We start from the raw sequence: 17961 nt of genomic DNA, 5'->3' as shown, positions 1-17961 counted from the left end.
AGTACTATAATTTACTTTTTCGTTCCGAATAGATGCATCGTTTTTCTTTTGGACACTATTCATCAATTAACTTTGACAATTATTCTTTCACATTATCTGAAAACAAACATAATCAAGTGAGATCTTGTTAAATTCGTATCAATATGAGGATTCCAAATATCAATTTTTTATAATTTTTACTTACACGCAATTAGAGATATTAATGTTCAAATGAGCATGTTGGGATACGTGAAAAAAAAAATGATGCATCTATTGCGAAACGGAGGAAGTATGATTGTACAACAAAGAGCATTTTGGCGTGTTTGCACGTTATTCACATTCGAACTGCTGGCTTGGCTCGAGTTTAATACAAAATCCGGCAACACGCTGGCAATTGAGTCTAATCTCTTGTTTCAGGTATATTTAATTTCATGCTTTCAACTTGATTAAGTTATCAAGGATTTCAGATATACGTATCATATTACTATATTAGTAGTATATACACTTATTAATTAATTAATTAGTGAAGACTGTTTCAAGAAAACGGATTAGAGTTGGTGACATTTCCTCAGAATTGCTTACATGCTTACGGCAAATTTAATGAAATTTGGTACTATTATAAATGAATAATGATTATCATATAGTTGTAACTTGTGACAATATATTTATGGTAGAGTTTGGTCTATGGACGGTACGATAATACTAATATATTGACTAAATTCAATTCAACTTATGGCACAGTGAATAAAATGGAGTAGTTTTTATAATGCACGGGTTGAATATTCTTTTTAGGTATATTATGGTGAGTATATGCATATTCTTAATTTGCTTCGGAGTATAATACTTATTCAAATTTATGCATAATACGTAGTAGTATACAACAAAAAGTTATTAACATCGATCATTACTAATAAAAGAAGTAATTCACATATTACAAATCGATCTCCTAATTTAACTAAAAACATCTTCATTTTAAATGAAATCGAACACCTCTTTTTTGGATCCATAACTAGACGAAACACACACCAAGCTAAACAAATCACCAATTTGAAATACAAACTTCATACACGGATACACCACAAACCAAAATTAAACTACTTCCAATGCAAATGTTCAATTATATCTTTGGCGTGCCCATATATAACATTATAACACTCTGCATATATATATATATATGCATATGTTACTTTGTACTACGTATTATTTATCTTTGAATGTACTATATGTCTATATCTACATTTAGAAAAAGTAAGAAGGCAAAAGGGAGGTTTTTTTTTTTAAGTATTATCATTAACGGAAGGTAAACTCTTCTAATAAATCTGGTTACACTCCCAAGACTCAAACACGACGAAACAACTCTTTTATTCCCTTTTCAAAGAGCGATTTCCTTCAATATTGTTTAAAGAACGTCAAATTCCCAAAATGCGCCACTTTTTAACTTAATTCCCACCATACCGTCCACGTCAGCATTAAAATCGGTCTCTTTTTTTTTAACGAAGCGACACTAGTCAACCGCTATCTGAGATAGCGGTTTATAATCACGTAAGTAGTACTATTTATAATGGTTAAAAAAAAAACTGCATCAGCTAGGGGTCGAACCCACGACCTTTTGGTTGGGAAATAAACACTCTATCCGCTAAGCTACAGACACTAATGTTGATAAGTTAAATTTAGAAATGTTTATAATTAATATTAATAAATGGTTAAAAAGAAATAAACACATCAGGTAGGATTCGAACCCACGACCTCCTGCGTAGAAACAACACACTCTATCTACTGAGCTACAGACACAATTGATGTCATAAGAGGTTACTTCTAAATTATATTTCTATTTAAACTGTAATTCATGTTAAAAATAATTTACAATTAAGTAAACCGCCATCTGAGATAGCGGTTTTGTTTTAATACAAACCGCTATCTGAGATAGCGGTTTATAACATTGAACCGCCATCTGAGATGGCGGTTTGCTTTAAAACGAAACCGCTATCTCATATAGCGGTTCAATGCTGAACCGGAAAAAAAAAATTACTTCTCTTTCTCTCTTGCTTACGTCGACGGTATGGTGGGAAATAACTTAAAAAGTAACGTATTTAGGGAATTGTTAGATCTTTATGCAATATTGAAAGAAATCGATCCTTTTCAAAAAATTATTAACAATAGCAAAAAAAATAAAAAATAAAAAATGACCGTACGTGGCATTGTAATGACATCTTGGCAATCATCCGGTCCCATCAAAATTTTGCAAACATGGTGACAAAAAAAAGCTATTTTGTACCTCTAAAAATGAAAAAGACTTGTTGTCACGAAATGCCAATACCAGTTTTGTGATCCCTTTGAAGTAGCCCTTGTTGTAGCACCACTTTCTTCTTGTTCAATTCCGGGTTCAAATTATCCGTACCCAATTTTGAGTTGGTATGATTTGGTACCCGCCGGAAAAATGGTATGCAATATAGCCACGCAGACATGCATAAAATAGCACACAATCGCCCCCAAATCGACATAATGATTAACATCGCCACCATTATCGCCACCCCGATCGACGGATCCTTGGTAACTAATTTGTTACCGGAAATAGATCGTTGGATGACGGCGGCCTTGGGAGTGGCGGGATCTTGTTTATGATGATGACATGTAGCACAAATTGATTGGTTTTTTAAATCACTTTGGTTGTTGTCTTGGTGGGTAATGCTTCCTTTTGAGGGCACCTTCAAATTCAATGAGAATAATTAAACACACAAAAATGAAATTATTATCATAAATTAATCAAAGTACGTATCCTTAGAATTATGAATTAATTTAATGATGTAAATATGTGCAACGTAACAAAATTATACATTTGCATTTGTACCCTACCTATGTCATCGGGGATTAGTTAACTTAAAAATAATCGCAACACTTTTTGCAATATTTACAAAATCTACTTTGTTTTTTATTTTTTATGATCTATACTTTACTTTAGGAAAAACATATTCACGTGTGATATTGCTAGATTCGTTTTAAGGTATATTTTGCGAATATGTGTAATTAACTTAATTGTTCAAGATATGCATTGACAAGCGTTAAAAGCAAAGTGTTGCAACTAAAAAGAATCGAAGAAAGTATTGTCATAACCCCTGAAGAACAAATGATTTCTAACAATTGAGAGGTAAAAATACAAGTGTGTTCACAATAGATTACAAGTTCGAATCTCCTCTCTAGCTCCATGTTTTAACCAAAAAAAACTTTGTGATAGTTGCTTCATTTCTTATTTTTTATTAATCATTTACCCTTTATTAAGTCGTGTTGAATTGCGCGAAGATCTTATCATAAACCTTTTAAAATTTGACAACTTTTTTCAAACATCTTAACATAGTTTTCTCGGACACGTACCAATTACTATATATACGTACCTCTTGGATAGTTGAGAAATGATGATGATCAATACGTTGTTTGAGGTGATTCTGAACTTTGGTTGCTTCAAACATGAGATCATGGCTGGCCTTGAGAGCTGCTGCTTTTGGATCAAAGATAAATCTTTTCTTCTCAATGATCATGACTTTAAGTTTAGGCCAATGTAACTTAAGCTTCAAGAACTTTTTACGAGCGTCGATTTTCTTAGGCTTCTTCTTAGAGGAAGATGATGAGGAGGAGGAGGTTGTTTTTGGTGGAAACCCGAAACAAGCGAGAAAACAATTTGTTTTGGGTCTTTTTTGTTGAGTTGTTTTCTGGTTTGGGGCCATGGAAAAAGGATGAATGTACAAGATGATGGTTAACCCATGAAGAAGAAAAAAAAGGAGGGTTTTTTAAGGTGTTGGGTTTGGTTGGACTTTGGCATAGCATGGAGGAGACTAAGTTATTGTCTATTTTTTTTTTATTATTATTTTTATAAATATAATAATTTATATCCTTGTTTTGATATTTGATTGTTCAAAAATTTTAAAAGAAAAAAATAAAATAAAATATTTGATTGTTCAATACATTGTTTTCATTCAAACACGCTTGATAATGACACCAATTCAATTAGCAACATCTAGCTTATTGATTTTTTTTTATTTTTTTATTTATTTTTTTTTTTTTTTTGTGTTAGCACCCGGTGTTAGAAGTAAAGCTTGAAAAAGAAGTCCGCCCGATGGTCACCGGGCGGAAAGCGCCAGATCAGGCACGCGTATAATGTGTAAGTGGGCGAGTAATTCGTCCGACCGGACGGTGGTCGTCCGATCGGGCGGATACCAAAAGACGTCTTTTGGACGTTGGATTTGGTTCCTCGTGATTCCTTTTGTAAACAACATTTTTTGTTGATATTTTGAGTGACTTAATTGTTCCAATTATGTTGAGTTAAGTTGTTTGAAGATCCCCTTGATTAAGGATGTTATTAAACTTTTCATAATCATACTTAAGTCTATTGATGATGGTCATTGGATTCCTTTGAATCCTTTGGCTTCCTTGGGTTGTTTTGATTCCTCCACTAAGTCATATGTAACCTCCCTTTTACTGATGAAGAGTTGTTATTTGTGGTTATTCTCCATGTTTATGGAGATAATTAAATCTCTCATGATTATGAGTCATTTTATTATTCATTATGGTCATTGATCTCTTTAGATCTTTGGACTTCATTTGGTGGTTGGTTTTCCTAAAAACCTTATAGCTTCCTTCACTTCTTGATTGGAGTATTATATATATGTTCTTTCATTTTTCGAGAAAACCAACATAAGAAATATACACACTTGTTATCTATTCCTCTCCTCTCCTCTTCTTTCCTTTTTTTGGGCATAAGTTTATGTGGCTCCATCTCATCACCCAAAAGTGTCTTTGTGTGACGAGGGTTGTGTAAACCTTAGGGAACGAATCGGTGAATACAATTGTGCACCCCGGTTGCACCGAATCTCGTTTTCAAGGCGGTTGAATTGTTTGGTTACCACGGCGCAACGATTTCCTAAACTCGTTCTTATTATATTATTTTGTCTTGAAAACCCAATTATTACAACACCCAGTTCACCCTTAGGGATAATCCGGATTCAGGGCGAGTTCTGGGTGGATAGGTTCCACCGTTCCAGTCCCTTACCAATAGTTGTTGCGGGGGATCGAACACGGGTTCTCCCTACCAAGTTCAGCCCCAATCACCACTAAACCAACACGCAATTGGTCTCACGGGTCTAGCTTATTGATTATGGTATTATAAAATGCCCCCTTGGTCTCACTAAGATTGCTCTATATATATATTGATAAAATGAATGCCGTATTGAGTTTGTCTCATTCCTTTTATGAAATATTTTTCCCACTTAATAACCCATTTACATCTTAAAAATATTTAAAAACCAATGATTGCACTTGTTTTCAAAATGAAATCAATTCTTAAAAAAAAGTAAACAAAAGGGTATAAGAAAATCTTAGTGGAGATAGAGTAGTAACTATCATGTAAAATGACTGTATCATATACGATAAACTGATAAGATAATAGCGCCTTTAAATAACAAATATAATTAGTGTAACTTATAGTTCTTAATAGCTTAGGTAATAATACTTATGTGCTATATATAATATGAAACTGTCTTATGTCGAAATTATACTGAGTTATAATTTATAGTATTTGTGCATGGCAAATTGGCAATATACTTTGTATATGTTTCTTCAAAAAAAAAAAAAAAAAAATACTTCGTACATATTTTATTTTGTTTATGATTTTGATTGGTCGTTGTATTTTGTTTCTATTTGGTTGTTGAATTGGTAGTAATTGTCTAGGTTTGGACCCTCACAAGAGGGAGGTGACTTTAAACTTGGTGGGGTACCAATTAGAAGCATAAAGGAGATTTGTTTGGCTATGCATGCATTTTGGTCAAAAAGAATGAACCTTCTTCACGTTCCCAAACCGTGTTGTTCACTTCAATCAAATGAATTAAAAGCTTTCATCTTAATTAGTTAGGTATTTTTCACGGGTCCTTAATGAATAATAATATATGGCATGAAAAATAGGATCTATTTGAGTGTAGTTTATGATTCTAGTTCGATATGCCCTCCCATTTCTTATGTCGTAATCTTTTGTGTGAGTTTCATTTATCTTATCTTAATTAAACTTAATAGTCTCGCTCTTTTACTATATCTTACTTTATAAGTCATGATATTTTGCTAGTCATTGCTACATGAAAGTAAAGATGACATTGAGTTGGGACAACCAGAGACACGACACGTCCAAACACGAAAAAAACATGGCATGACACGGACACAAAAATAACCAGCCTGGCACGACATGAATTCATAGACAATTGGTTGTGCTCGAGCCGCGTTTTTTGGAAAAAAAACACAACAAGACACGACAAACTATGTTAAATTAAGTGAAATTAGGTTTAGACAAGTAGGCAAGTCACATGGGGTTGAGCCATGCCCTAAAAACCCGGTAAGAACCCAAGTAGACCCAGTGACTTAGTGTGGACTGTGCCTTTTCAGATCAAGACACGTACACTAGTACCCTATTTGAACAATTTTTTAAAGTTTTCGATACGATATGACCCGACACATAACAAGTGGGCTTGATTTGAGTGTGAAGGATGATTCAATGAATGGGAATCGGGAAGAGAGGGACACCAAATAAACAAACAACCGCGCCAAAAAATAAATAGTGAAACCGATAAAACGTCATCGAAACTTCCTCTTCTTTTCCCCCCATTTTGCACTTCGTCTTCAACATAAACACCGTCCGGCGTCCGCCATTTCCAGAAAACCAGAAAAGGAGGAGAGAGAAAAAGAGGAGAGAGAAAGAAAGAGTTTAGAAATGGAGGGTAGTAGAGAGACAATTGCGCGAGCAGAGAAGTTGGTGGAAGAACACATGAGTGGCAACGACGCTTCCCACGATGCTGCTCACATCTTTCGTGTTCGCGACTTGTCACTATCTCTTGCCGCCGAAGAAGGCCTCTCTTCTTCCCCCGATTCCATGTTTACAGTAACTACCTCATTTTTTAAAACTCTCATTTGATTTCAATTTACATTTTCTTAATTCAATTTGTCAATTGAATTGAATATACGAGGAGGTGTGAGGCTAGGTCTTGTGTTTAATTGTAAAGAATTACAGTAATTCATAAATTAATTAGCTATTTTACTATTTATATATGAACAATTGGAGTGAACGGATGAAGAAGATCTTTGTGGACGACCACGTTGAACAGATTATTGGTTCGGAGCAGACGACCCCGTCCTTTTGGGATTAAGGTTTTGATAGTATTATTGATTAGACCTAATGTATACTAATTATTTGATAATAAGAACAACTATGATTACCCTAGTAATTAGAGTCTTTGGATGAATTTCGTCTTTTTTCGAGTCAATTGATGATTTTTTTCCCAGCATCAATTGATGTTGATAAGGCTACGTGGTTTAAAATTGTAGAAGGCGAGTTGTCATCAAGGGGCAAAAATTGCCTTCTTTATTTTGCTAAATAAATGGAGAGTTTGAGCTTTTCATTTTAAAGAACTTTAAATGGTATGATAAGTCTTCATGTTGCTTTCCCTATTGGGGAGTTCGATCAATTGAATAAAATCATGCCAGCTACAAGGGAATAATCTGTTTTTAGTAAGATGCCTTTGCGGGAAAAAATGATTTTTTAAACTCAAGGTATAATAGGTCTTCAGTGATTAGGACTATCTACCAACTGCTTGTTTGAGTGCTAAGACTTGTCGCACACATTGTTATGCTCTTTGATCACTTAGTTTATTGAAATCGACTAAATGCACATTGCTACTGAATATGAAGCACCTCTAAGGACCGAAGGTGGATTTCCCTGTATTAATTTAAACAGTTACACAGAATGATTGTTGTTATTTGAAGTTACTATCACATAATTTGTTTCCATGTGGAAGTAACTCAAACAAAGGTATTCCTACCGTGCTTTGAAAAAAAAAAAATCAAATGTCCTCAATAAAAGAGATAGATTCTACTTGGATTGATACTATTATACAAAGCATCGAGAAAGAGGACCACATGATGTATGGAATAAAGGCTAGCAGACAGTACTAGTATATCAGTATATGTTAGCATTTCTGAAGTATGTCACTTTCATTGACTTCATGTTTTCTGTATGCTTGTAGGTGGAACTTGCTGCACTGTTACATGACATAGGTAATCCTTGTTTCTCACATCTTGTAACTAAACCCCTTAAGTTTGAAATGAAAGAATAATGCACAAAATCATGATTACATAAGCCCAATATTTATTGTAAATTGTAATCGAATTCAAGCTTGCACCATACTTCGTAGTTTGTACATAGCATACTATTAATGTTGATGTGTTTATGGCTATGATGATGTTATCATTTGATATTACTGATTGTGTATTACCTTGGATGACCAATTGCAGGAGATTACAAGTATGCTAGGTCAGTTATTCAGTCTTTCACCTCTTTGCTGAAACCGTTTCTGAGTTTTGTTGCAAATACTTGATTTGTCCAATTCTTGCTTTCTAAAGTCTCTATAGTGGTTGAACTTTTTTTTACAAGGAACTTTATGTGTAAAGCCAACTTCTGATTCACTCAAGTTGCACATGACTGTATTTGTCATGTTATGCTACCATTTTTAACAAAGTTGTAGATACATTTGGAGATTTAAATGAAATGAGTGGTGTTTTTACCCCCTCTTATATTGTTAACACTTAACTGTTAACCACATCGTATATTTTCCCCCTAACATGCTGGTTTCATGGACTTAGTAAATAATAATAAATCTACTTCTGTGCCCCTGGCATTTTCTCTATGTAACTATACTTTTTTCTTTAGTCATATGTTGGCCTTCTGAATGCAGAGATCCTGCTGAGGAAAATTTAATTGAGGAATTTCTTGAGAAGGAAGGCGTAGAGGAGAGCAAGAAGAACACGATAGTGGGCATCATAAAAAGAATGGGTATGTTTGCTAGTTCCCCTTGTAGAAAATGTTGCCCTTACAGGTCTAGCAAGTGAAGTTTTACAACTTAACATTATCATTATTGTTTCAACTTAAAAATGTGCTTGTTGCGTATAAATACCCACAGTAATTGGGGATGTTGTAAACTTCACTCTGAGATGATCTTGTCCTCTCCTTGCATGTAAAGGTGCTCTTGAGATTTTGAGGGGTGAGATATTGCATTCTCCTTTAGTTTATCCTTGTTCTTGTTGATTATTTTGGACTGGGTTTTCTCTCACCGATGGGCTCTTCTAATTCTTCATGAGGGGTCTTCGTTCATTCACTGCCTGCAATAAAGTTTTATCCCATAATTCATGATATTTGCAGTTCTAGTCATTTTATTTCCTTCTGTAGCTTTTCTCAACTCCCCCACCCCTCTCAAACCTCTCAAACAAAGTCGGTGTTGCTTGTTTTATGCTTGCTTAAGATAAAAAAGGGTAGAAATCGGACTATCCACGGAACTGGACCATTAATTGAAATTTTTATGGTGATCTGTGCAGGATTCAAAGAGGAACTTGCAGGACATAATGATCAGGAATGCTCTTTGGAATTTGGGGTGGTACAAGATGCAGATCGTCTTGATGCTATTGGTGCTATTGGTACTTTCTTAAATTTCATTGTTCTAACATGAATACCTTGATAGTTTCCATGTATCATGTTTGGATGAAACTCCAGTTCTTTAGTAGGGAATTGAAGGTTAAATGCCACTCAGTTAACTTCACATTGATGAGATAGTTTATGTGGTTGCCTGAATAAAATAAAAGCTATAACCAGGAAGATGTATCAGTTCCCAATTCTATCTCCTATTCATTTTCTATATTTTCAATGAATTCAGTTTTTCTGATATCAAAAGATTATGCAAACTTGTGTAGCACTTTTCAATTTGATGATTTGTAGAACACAACATTTTCTCTACAAGGTCAAATTTTACTACCCCAATTACCATCCCTCTCTCCCTTTTCCAGAGAAAAAGAAGACAAGAAAAGAAGGCCATTGAGAAATGCTGTCTAATAAATGAAGAATCAGCACTAATTTCTTTGTTGAGCCAATTTTTATGTCTTTTGACACCATAAGAAGATGATCATGTGTCATTATTATCATACTATACCACTAGCCCAATGCTTTCATCTGCACCTCAATGTGGTTATTAACTTATAATAACTAGGCTTGCTCAAGTTTAGAATAGACCTTAGGTTTTTATTCTAATTTCAGGTATTGCTCGTTGCTTCACATTTGGAGGAAGTAGGAACAGGGTGCTGCATGATCCTGCAATTAAGCCGCGAGGTACAATGTCAAAAGAGGAGTACATGAACAAAAATCAGCAGACTACAGTGAATCATTTCCATGAGAAGCTTTTGAAACTGAAGGATTTGATGAAAACACAGGTAAAAATGAGATGTTTAACTGTGGCTTCAAAACTTCAGTCTGCATCTTACTGTTAGTTTGATATTTATTTATTAGTATTTATCTATTTGTTCATTCATTTAGTTTTAGGATGATCCTTTCCTCTTCCATGTCTGTAGTTTTAAGATTGAGAATACAGCCATTGGTGCTGTTGCCTTCTAAACATGTATACTGCCTGCATAAGTGCATAACCATTCCACTTATTTGTCTTTGCAATTTCTTAATGCCTATTTAATATTCATTTTTTGACATTTAAACTTTCCTGGCATGTATATGGTTTAGGCTGGGCGGAGGAGGGCAGAGAAAAGGCACAAGTTCATGGAAGAATACTTAGAAGAATTCTACCTAGAATGGAACGGGAGAGCTTGAGTAGACGGTAACCAATAATTGAGTCTTGTAACAGAATGTCACGATGTATGATTTTCATGTTTATGTACATGACTGTTGAACAAAGCATGGTGTTATAATGAAGTGTGATTGTGTTGACATAGATGCATTATGTAAACTACATTCAACTTCATGCTTATTCTTCTGCCGATGAGCAGGATGTCACTTCTGACGATCTACTATAAGCTTTTATTTTCTTGGCATTTTTTCATCTTGTAGAATAGTAAGGAGGAAACATAAAAAGTATATCAGTCATTTTAGTGCTGAAGAAAAATGTCGTTCCGCCCAAAATGGGAAGGGGCCAGGGTTATGAACCTATAATCTAGATCTAGCATTTACATTCTATACCGGACCAGAGTAGGGTCATACGCATGCTCATTATGAGAAGGGATAATTTGAGCGTATTTAAGTAGATACTTGCAGTTCTGGCACTCTGTACTCTAGTTTGATTTAATAAAACCAAGAATTGTCATTGTCTCTCATAGTTCTACAGATGGGGACTGAGGTGGATATAGGGAAACTGAACCTAAACGTCAAAACTGTTTTTCAGCCCATAACCAACATAGAATTTATGAGGAGCAAGGTACTTCATACATAACATGTTGGCATGGGCAATTAATGTGATGTGTAACTCAATTAATACTTTTTCAGGGTCCAGGTCATGGAGCACCTTACTTGGGGGGTGGGTCTGGGTGCAATAGACGTAGGGGATTTTTCTTAATGGCAAGGGCTGTCTGATCTGACATTCCTGGACCCGGGTCCGGACGGCAGCCATCTTTCATTGGTTAGATGTATATGAGTCTTTTTTCCAATTATTTGATGGATGCTCCTCCCTATTTTAGCTGTATAGTTGTTTCTGTGCTATTCATTGCAGTTGTTGTTCACTTGTGAGCATAGTTTTTATTTATGTGTTTGGATTTTGGAAGCTCTTAGCCTAAAAGAATATTTCACCGTGGACTAGTTCCATCAATTTTATCCATTTTGATTCCTTTAGGAACTTGATAAACTTAGGTCCTATTCAGCAACAAATTTTTAAGTAGCTTATAGAGGCTGAGATTGTACTGAGCCAAAATGGTACTGAATTGATAAACTTAGGTCCTGTTCGCCTGTTCGGAAACAAGTTTAAGTAGCTTATAGCCAAAATTCTACTTAATCTAAACAACGTTTGGTGAAGTAACTATTTTTAAAGGTATTGTAGGTTGAGAATCTTGAGACAGCGTTAAGAAAGTTAATAAATATACTTTCCAGAGTTAGAGGTAGAAGATGGTATTTTTTATCTTTATCTTTATCTTTTTCTTTTATCTATCATTTATTTTTGTTAAAACAATTGCTATCTCTGTCTCGTATCATTTTGCGCACTTGCGTATAGTGATTAGTCGCAAATTATCTTCGCACTTGAAATAGAACTTTATTCTGTTTATATGATGCCACGGATGGCTGTCCATACAGTAGATGTGTCTTTTCTTATCGATCTGGAATTATTGCTGGCGATGCACTTCATTTGTTGACAAGTTAATACTCCGTAGATAAAATGCTATTATGTTATCATCCTCTCAGTTTATGAAGCATTATTCTGTAAATTAGCTTGAATATGTTCTTACGTCCCAAAGATAAAAGACGAAGACATTATAGTTTGTGAATGCTTCCTAACAAAAAAAAAAAGCTACATTGTGAATGCTTCATTCGAAATATAAGTATAATCTTGTGTAGAAGAGGTAAACCATAATCAAATAGTGAATGCTTCCATTAAACTTTAAATATCAACTCTATGATTAATTAACTATATATTGACATGTAGCAGCTCCTGAATGTGGATATTCTAAATAGCTTCTCAAATTATCTTTTAGTCTTTTACTCTAATCATATGTATTCTTACACAACTTTAATCACAAAAAGTAGCTAAAACAGAAGACATAACACACAGGTTTGTCGAAATTAATACTTCTAGTATTTAACCCTGAGGAGTTTATGAAGCTCAGCTTCATCGCGCCTGATGAGATTTACTTTAAGCCCATATTTCATGTACATAGTCAGTGCGAGCTTTGGTTCAACTGGATGATTTTTCGTCACCTTCACCTGATATCGGTAGAGAATGGAGGCAGCAGCAAATTTCATTTGGTAATAAGCAAAGTCCTTGCCTAAGCATAGTCTAGGTCCTCCATTGAAAGCTGTAAACTTATATGCTGACTCACTCATGAATCGCCCATCTCTAAGCCACCTCTCTGGCTTGTATTCTCTGCAGTCTTTACCCCAGATGGCTTCCATTCTTCCCATCGAGTAGATAGCATATATTACTTTTGTTCCTTTCTTCAGCACTGTCCCATCTGGGAACACATCATCTTCAACTACCTGTACATCGATAAAGTACGTAGAATCAGAATCTTAGTGAGTGATGTTTGTAGTCAATCAATGTAGGAGTAACTTGTTCTTTAATTCTTTTCTTCCTTTATTATTCTCCTTATCTTTCTCTCTGTTTCAAATTAATTTCATGTAAGGTGCAAGTGTGTCTGGACGAGGGGGTGCTTTTAATTTCTGAAACAGAAATCAAACATATTTTGGAGGTCTCAAGACTGTGTGTTTCTCAAGTTGTTTTATCTGAACCCATTTAGTGGTGGATGTTACAACCTGGGCTGTTGGTGGGGTTTGTGGAGTTCTGGATAGGGGTGGCAAACTGCAAACGAGTTGGTTCAATTTGGAATAATTGCCGATATATTATGTTGGTAAAAAAAATGTTGGTATGTCATTTGTTCTGGTTTAGGGTTGGATGAGGTTATATATGGTCTGGTCAGATTCAGGTTGGGGTCTATATTGACAATTACTAGTCTATTATAAGATAAAATAGTTAATCAATTGTAATCATATGAAAATTTGGGTTGGTTCATATTAAAAATGGTATGGAGAATAGTAGATGGCTACCATGATGAAGGTTTGTGTAATGCATGTCTAGGAGGTCTAATACTGGTAAGATGTAAAGTTATCTTTGTTTTTCTGGAAATTGACTGGGGGATGAATTGAGATTTAATCTGCCTTATTCAAGAACTTTTTCATGAACACAGAAAATTGTGTGTTCTTCTGATTTAATTCTGTGAACGAATATGTAATAAATAAAACAGAGTATTTTACCTCCTTATGATCTACTGGCACTGAAGGGTAGAGTCTCAAGGCCTCTGAGATAGCAGCATGCAGAAAGTCCATCTTCTTAATCTCCTCTGGCTGGAAAATAACTGGTCCTGTAATCTCTACATTACCTGCACTTTCCCTTTCGCGAAGAATTCTACATATCTCTTCTAGAATCTTCTCCTCGGTCTCTGGGTGCTGATTAATAAGCCAGAAAAACCAGCTGAGTGCTACAGACGAGGTATCCCTACCAGCAAGTATGAAGTTTACACAGATATCTCGTAAAAACTTGTCAGAAAATGGCTGTCCTTTCTCATCTTTTAACCTCATAAACACTGTAAGTAAATCTGATCTCTGTTTACTATTCTCATCTTGTAAAGCTAGCTCCTTCTTCCTTGTCCTAATAACTTCATCAGCAAATAAGTTAACTCCTGTGATTGATTCTTTCAGGTCTTTCTCTGGCCCAATGTTGAGGTACTTCATCATCTTCCATACACAGGTTGGAGTGACAAAACGGAGAACTGTTGCTTCTGTTGCTTTCTCAAAAGCACAAGCGAAGGGTATTTCCGGAAGCCCTGGGGTTAAACAACCAGGATCAACCCCAAAAGCTATCATGCAGACATTGTCAAATGTCAGCCTTAACAGGACATCTTGCAAATCAATAGGGATATCATTTTTCAGTGATTCCTCAAGTACAGGTAGGAGTCTTTTATGAACTAACTCGAACAAGGAATCAGCAGTTAGTTGTCGAAACTTTGTTGAGTGAAACACAATGCTTGCTGTCTTCCTTTGCTTAGCCCAAGTCTCGTTATCTGCATTGAAGATCCCATCACCAAGAAGATCTTTCAGGTTGTTCCGAAAATACCCTCCTTTGGGAAAGTTGGAGAATTTTGCCTTGAGAAGATGCTCCAAGTTCCGAGGATCAGATGTTACCACACTTTGCAGGCTGCTGAACCAGGGTCCTTTGAAGTGGAAGGTACCCCTCTGACGGTTTGTAGTATCAGTAAGCCATTCGTACATGTTTTGCCTAAGTCCAAAGATTAAGGAAGGCAGCATACCTACAACCGGCCATACAGGTAAACCATGGAACTTCTTTTGTCTTAGAGAATGTATCACTATAAAAACAGCAACAGCAAGGAAAATCTCTACAATTTGAATATCGTGTAATGAAAAGACTCCAGTCATGCCGTGGGAAGAGAAGAGAGAAAATGAGTAGTATGATGACGAAGAAGAAGAAGAAGTCATGTTGTTGTTGTTGTTGTTGTTGAGGTGCTGGTTGTTCATGATGGTAGAATGAGTAGAAGTGAGTAGGTGTATGAAATGAAAGTAAGAACTAAGAAGCATTTGGGTTATATGAAGGGAGTGCATATATGCATGTGAAAATGTGATTGTGCTTGTTTTAGCGTGCTTAAGTTTGTTTATATTGTGGGTGGTTTTGATTTGGTGACCTGAAATGAGAAGCAGAGGATAATTATACTACTAGCTTATAAAGTTATTAAGGGTTGAGTTTGTGAAAAGAGTTTCTATAAATAGTAAAAGCTGTGGGTCTGTTTCTTGAAAGAAGAGCTTTTATTGCTGTTTCTGGGTTTTAGGTCTTAAAATTCTTATCCCCAGGAGGGAAAATAATGAGGATGGGGGGTGGGGGGGAGTCTTATTGAAGTATTGAAATGGTGCTGACACAAACTTGGGAGGATGGGAAGTTGGTATAACTGTTAACCTAAGTGTTAACTGTTTTTAGTCCTGCTTTTGTATTCTATAAGAGTTTTCTTGCACTTGAATTCCGTAGTTTACAAGTATTGATGCCATCTGAAGGATTACTAATATTGAATTAGTTACTCGGTAGGTCTTGTATACAATAAGTGTATTGTCAAATTTAGTCAATCCGTATCACATTAAGAAAGTTAGCATCATGCGTAATGGATGATGTTATGCGATTTTGGGTGATTAGGATTTAGGGTTGAGTAAAATGTACTGCATGTACAAGTTTTTGCCTTACTATATGTTACTCGGATTCGGAAACTAGTGTTGGACATGGATACATGTCCAAGTGTGTGATTCGGCTAAATCGTGAAAATTTTCCATGATTTTAGACAAAAAATGAAGTTTCGAGGCGTCCATATCCATGTCCAAGTGTTGAGAATCCGACACGAGTATTTGAGATAAAATGAAAAGTTCTAGTAACATAACTTATTATAGCAAGAAGTACGTACTAATTGAATTAAGTATCTAGGTGTATATCTAACTTGTGTTTTACAGTTAGCCAAGTACGTATATGGCTTTTTTTTTAAAGAAAATAAAAATACAACAAAAGTTAAGATACGTATATAGCCGTATTGGCGATAGGGGTTAAACTCGTTGAAGAGGAAGATGATGGTGAATGACAAGAGTTTGCACACGAAAAAAATTGCCAATATAAAAGGTTCCTTCTAATGTTGTTGTTATCACCAACATAAAATTGACTCAAGTGGTAAGCAATTTGATACTGATTAAGTGATAAGCAATGTACTGTGCATAAACACTAATGTATACAGGTCGAAAGTGTAAAACCAAATACTAGCATTGATCCTAATATTACACGCTAATTAGATGATGAGACAGATACGCCCTAAATAAAATAATATAATATTTTTTGTTATTAAATAGATTTTGACTGCAAAAATGAGAGATGAGTAAAGAAAAATGGATCGAAATCTACAAATTCTAGATTTGTGATAATGGAAGTATACGGTTGTTGGTAAGATGCATGTTTCTTGTTTGACCTTCGCTTCTTATTTTTAATAAAATCCGACAACCCAGAAAGAAACCGTTTGGACTATTAGCTCTTAATTAGGATTATCCTCTCGGGCGTATTTGTTTAATACTCCGTTTTAGAAAGATCTTTACAGTTATTATTTGCACAAGTATTAAGACAAAAGTAAGGAAAGTTGATTGAATCTTCTTATTATAAAAAGCCCCAACACACATCCTATTTTGCGTAATTTTTTGTTCCAAATATACCCCTCCTCTTAAAAACTAATTACAATTAAACTAATTTATGATTTGAAAGATGCATGTCATCCACGTGGACATTAAGGCATTAACTAAGGATCGTAAGTTTAAGATAATTGATTGACTTATTAATTTAACTAGCTATTGAGCTCGTTCCAAGAACGGCAATTAGTAGTTACTGGACTGTCTTTTAAAATTCAAATTTTTTGGAGGGCTTGTATTTGAATAGGAATATATGATTTAAAAGAGGTGAGAAATTTGAAGGTTAAAAGAATATAAAAAATTAAATTAAATGATGAAATTAATATTAAGTGCTAAAGAAAGAGATGAAGTGGAAAAGATTGATTAATGTTATATGAATTGAAATGGTAAATCGATGTTGTATGGAGAAGATGAAGTGGAAAAGGTGTTAAAGTCGTAAAATATAATAAATAATTGGGAAATAAACGATGAATTAAAAAAGGGATGTCACATGTCAAAAAATGATGCATGAAAAAAGGGGATGCCACATGTCATCTATAGATTTATGGTTTTGCTTTTTAAATACTAGGTATAGATGGGTGTTGGAGTAGTTGATAGTGGGATTTTTTATTATTATAGTTAGTGAGAAATGTGTAAGGGGTAGTTGAGGTGTGAATTTTTAAATGATTTTTTTGTAGGGAGTAGGGGTGTAGGTGGGTTAGTAGGTAAGTGTGAAAATAATATAATATTGGTAAAAAAAATTTATAAAAGCGATGCAAGTATCAAGGGAAGGTCCTGTAATCCCCCGTAAATTTATAAATTTTATAATATATATTAACGTACATTATTTATATTTAAATAGAATTTATGAATTTTAAGTAATAAATATATAATTAACGTATATTAATTTTATTTTTATTACGTTCTAAATATTTAACGATTTTAGAACTTTATTATATATTTAATGTATATTTAATTTTATTTAAATATATCCTAAATATTTTAACGGTTTGTGCAATCAAGAATGATTTTAGAATTTTATGTTGAAAAGAATTTGAATTACGAAATACATTGGAATTTGGAAAATAATCATAACCGGTTTTGGATTCAAACAAACTCAATTCTAATTCCTAGCCCAAGTTGACAAAGCCCAAATAGATAAACCCAAAACTCCCCACACTTGTTGAGTTCACGTAAAACAAAAGAAACAAAAGCCAAAACCATTC

The 17961-nt window shown here is 34.6% G+C and overlaps 3 protein-coding genes across 3 annotated transcripts; 1 reads left to right on the top strand and 2 right to left on the bottom strand.

Annotated features, from left to right (window-relative positions):
• Nucleotides 1-1051: 1051 nt before the first annotated feature.
• LOC110785012 (uncharacterized) lies at nucleotides 1052-3824 on the bottom strand. The gene is made up of 2 exons (XM_021989455.2): nucleotides 3369-3824; nucleotides 1052-2684 (listed from the first exon to the last, which is right to left on the bottom strand). Exons 1-2 carry the CDS (start codon nucleotides 3696-3698, stop codon nucleotides 2280-2282), a joined length of 735 nt encoding a protein of 244 aa, XP_021845147.1. The 5' UTR covers nucleotides 3699-3824; the 3' UTR covers nucleotides 1052-2279.
• A 2690-nt stretch (nucleotides 3825-6514) lies between these two features.
• Nucleotides 6515-10872, top strand: LOC110785001 (uncharacterized). Its single transcript, XM_021989445.2, has 7 exons — nucleotides 6515-6892; nucleotides 8034-8064; nucleotides 8302-8320; nucleotides 8742-8839; nucleotides 9379-9477; nucleotides 10091-10263; nucleotides 10565-10872. The coding sequence occupies exons 1-7, from the start codon at nucleotides 6725-6727 to the stop codon at nucleotides 10649-10651; spliced, it is 675 nt and encodes a 224-aa protein (XP_021845137.1). The 5' UTR covers nucleotides 6515-6724; the 3' UTR covers nucleotides 10652-10872.
• A 1520-nt stretch (nucleotides 10873-12392) lies between these two features.
• Nucleotides 12393-15372, bottom strand: LOC110784991 (cytochrome P450 86B1). The gene is made up of 2 exons (XM_021989437.2): nucleotides 13793-15372; nucleotides 12393-13018 (listed from the first exon to the last, which is right to left on the bottom strand). The coding sequence occupies exons 1-2, from the start codon at nucleotides 15152-15154 to the stop codon at nucleotides 12614-12616; spliced, it is 1767 nt and encodes a 588-aa protein (XP_021845129.1). The 5' UTR covers nucleotides 15155-15372; the 3' UTR covers nucleotides 12393-12613.
• Between the last annotated feature and the right edge of the window lie 2589 nt (nucleotides 15373-17961).

The sequence above is a fragment of the Spinacia oleracea genome, chromosome 2 (assembly GCF_020520425.1).
Source record: "Spinacia oleracea cultivar Varoflay chromosome 2, BTI_SOV_V1, whole genome shotgun sequence".
NCBI lineage: Eukaryota > Viridiplantae > Streptophyta > Magnoliopsida > Caryophyllales > Amaranthaceae > Spinacia > Spinacia oleracea.
Note: the sequence above shows the minus strand (reverse complement) of the source record. Positions and strands in the feature narration are given on the sequence as shown.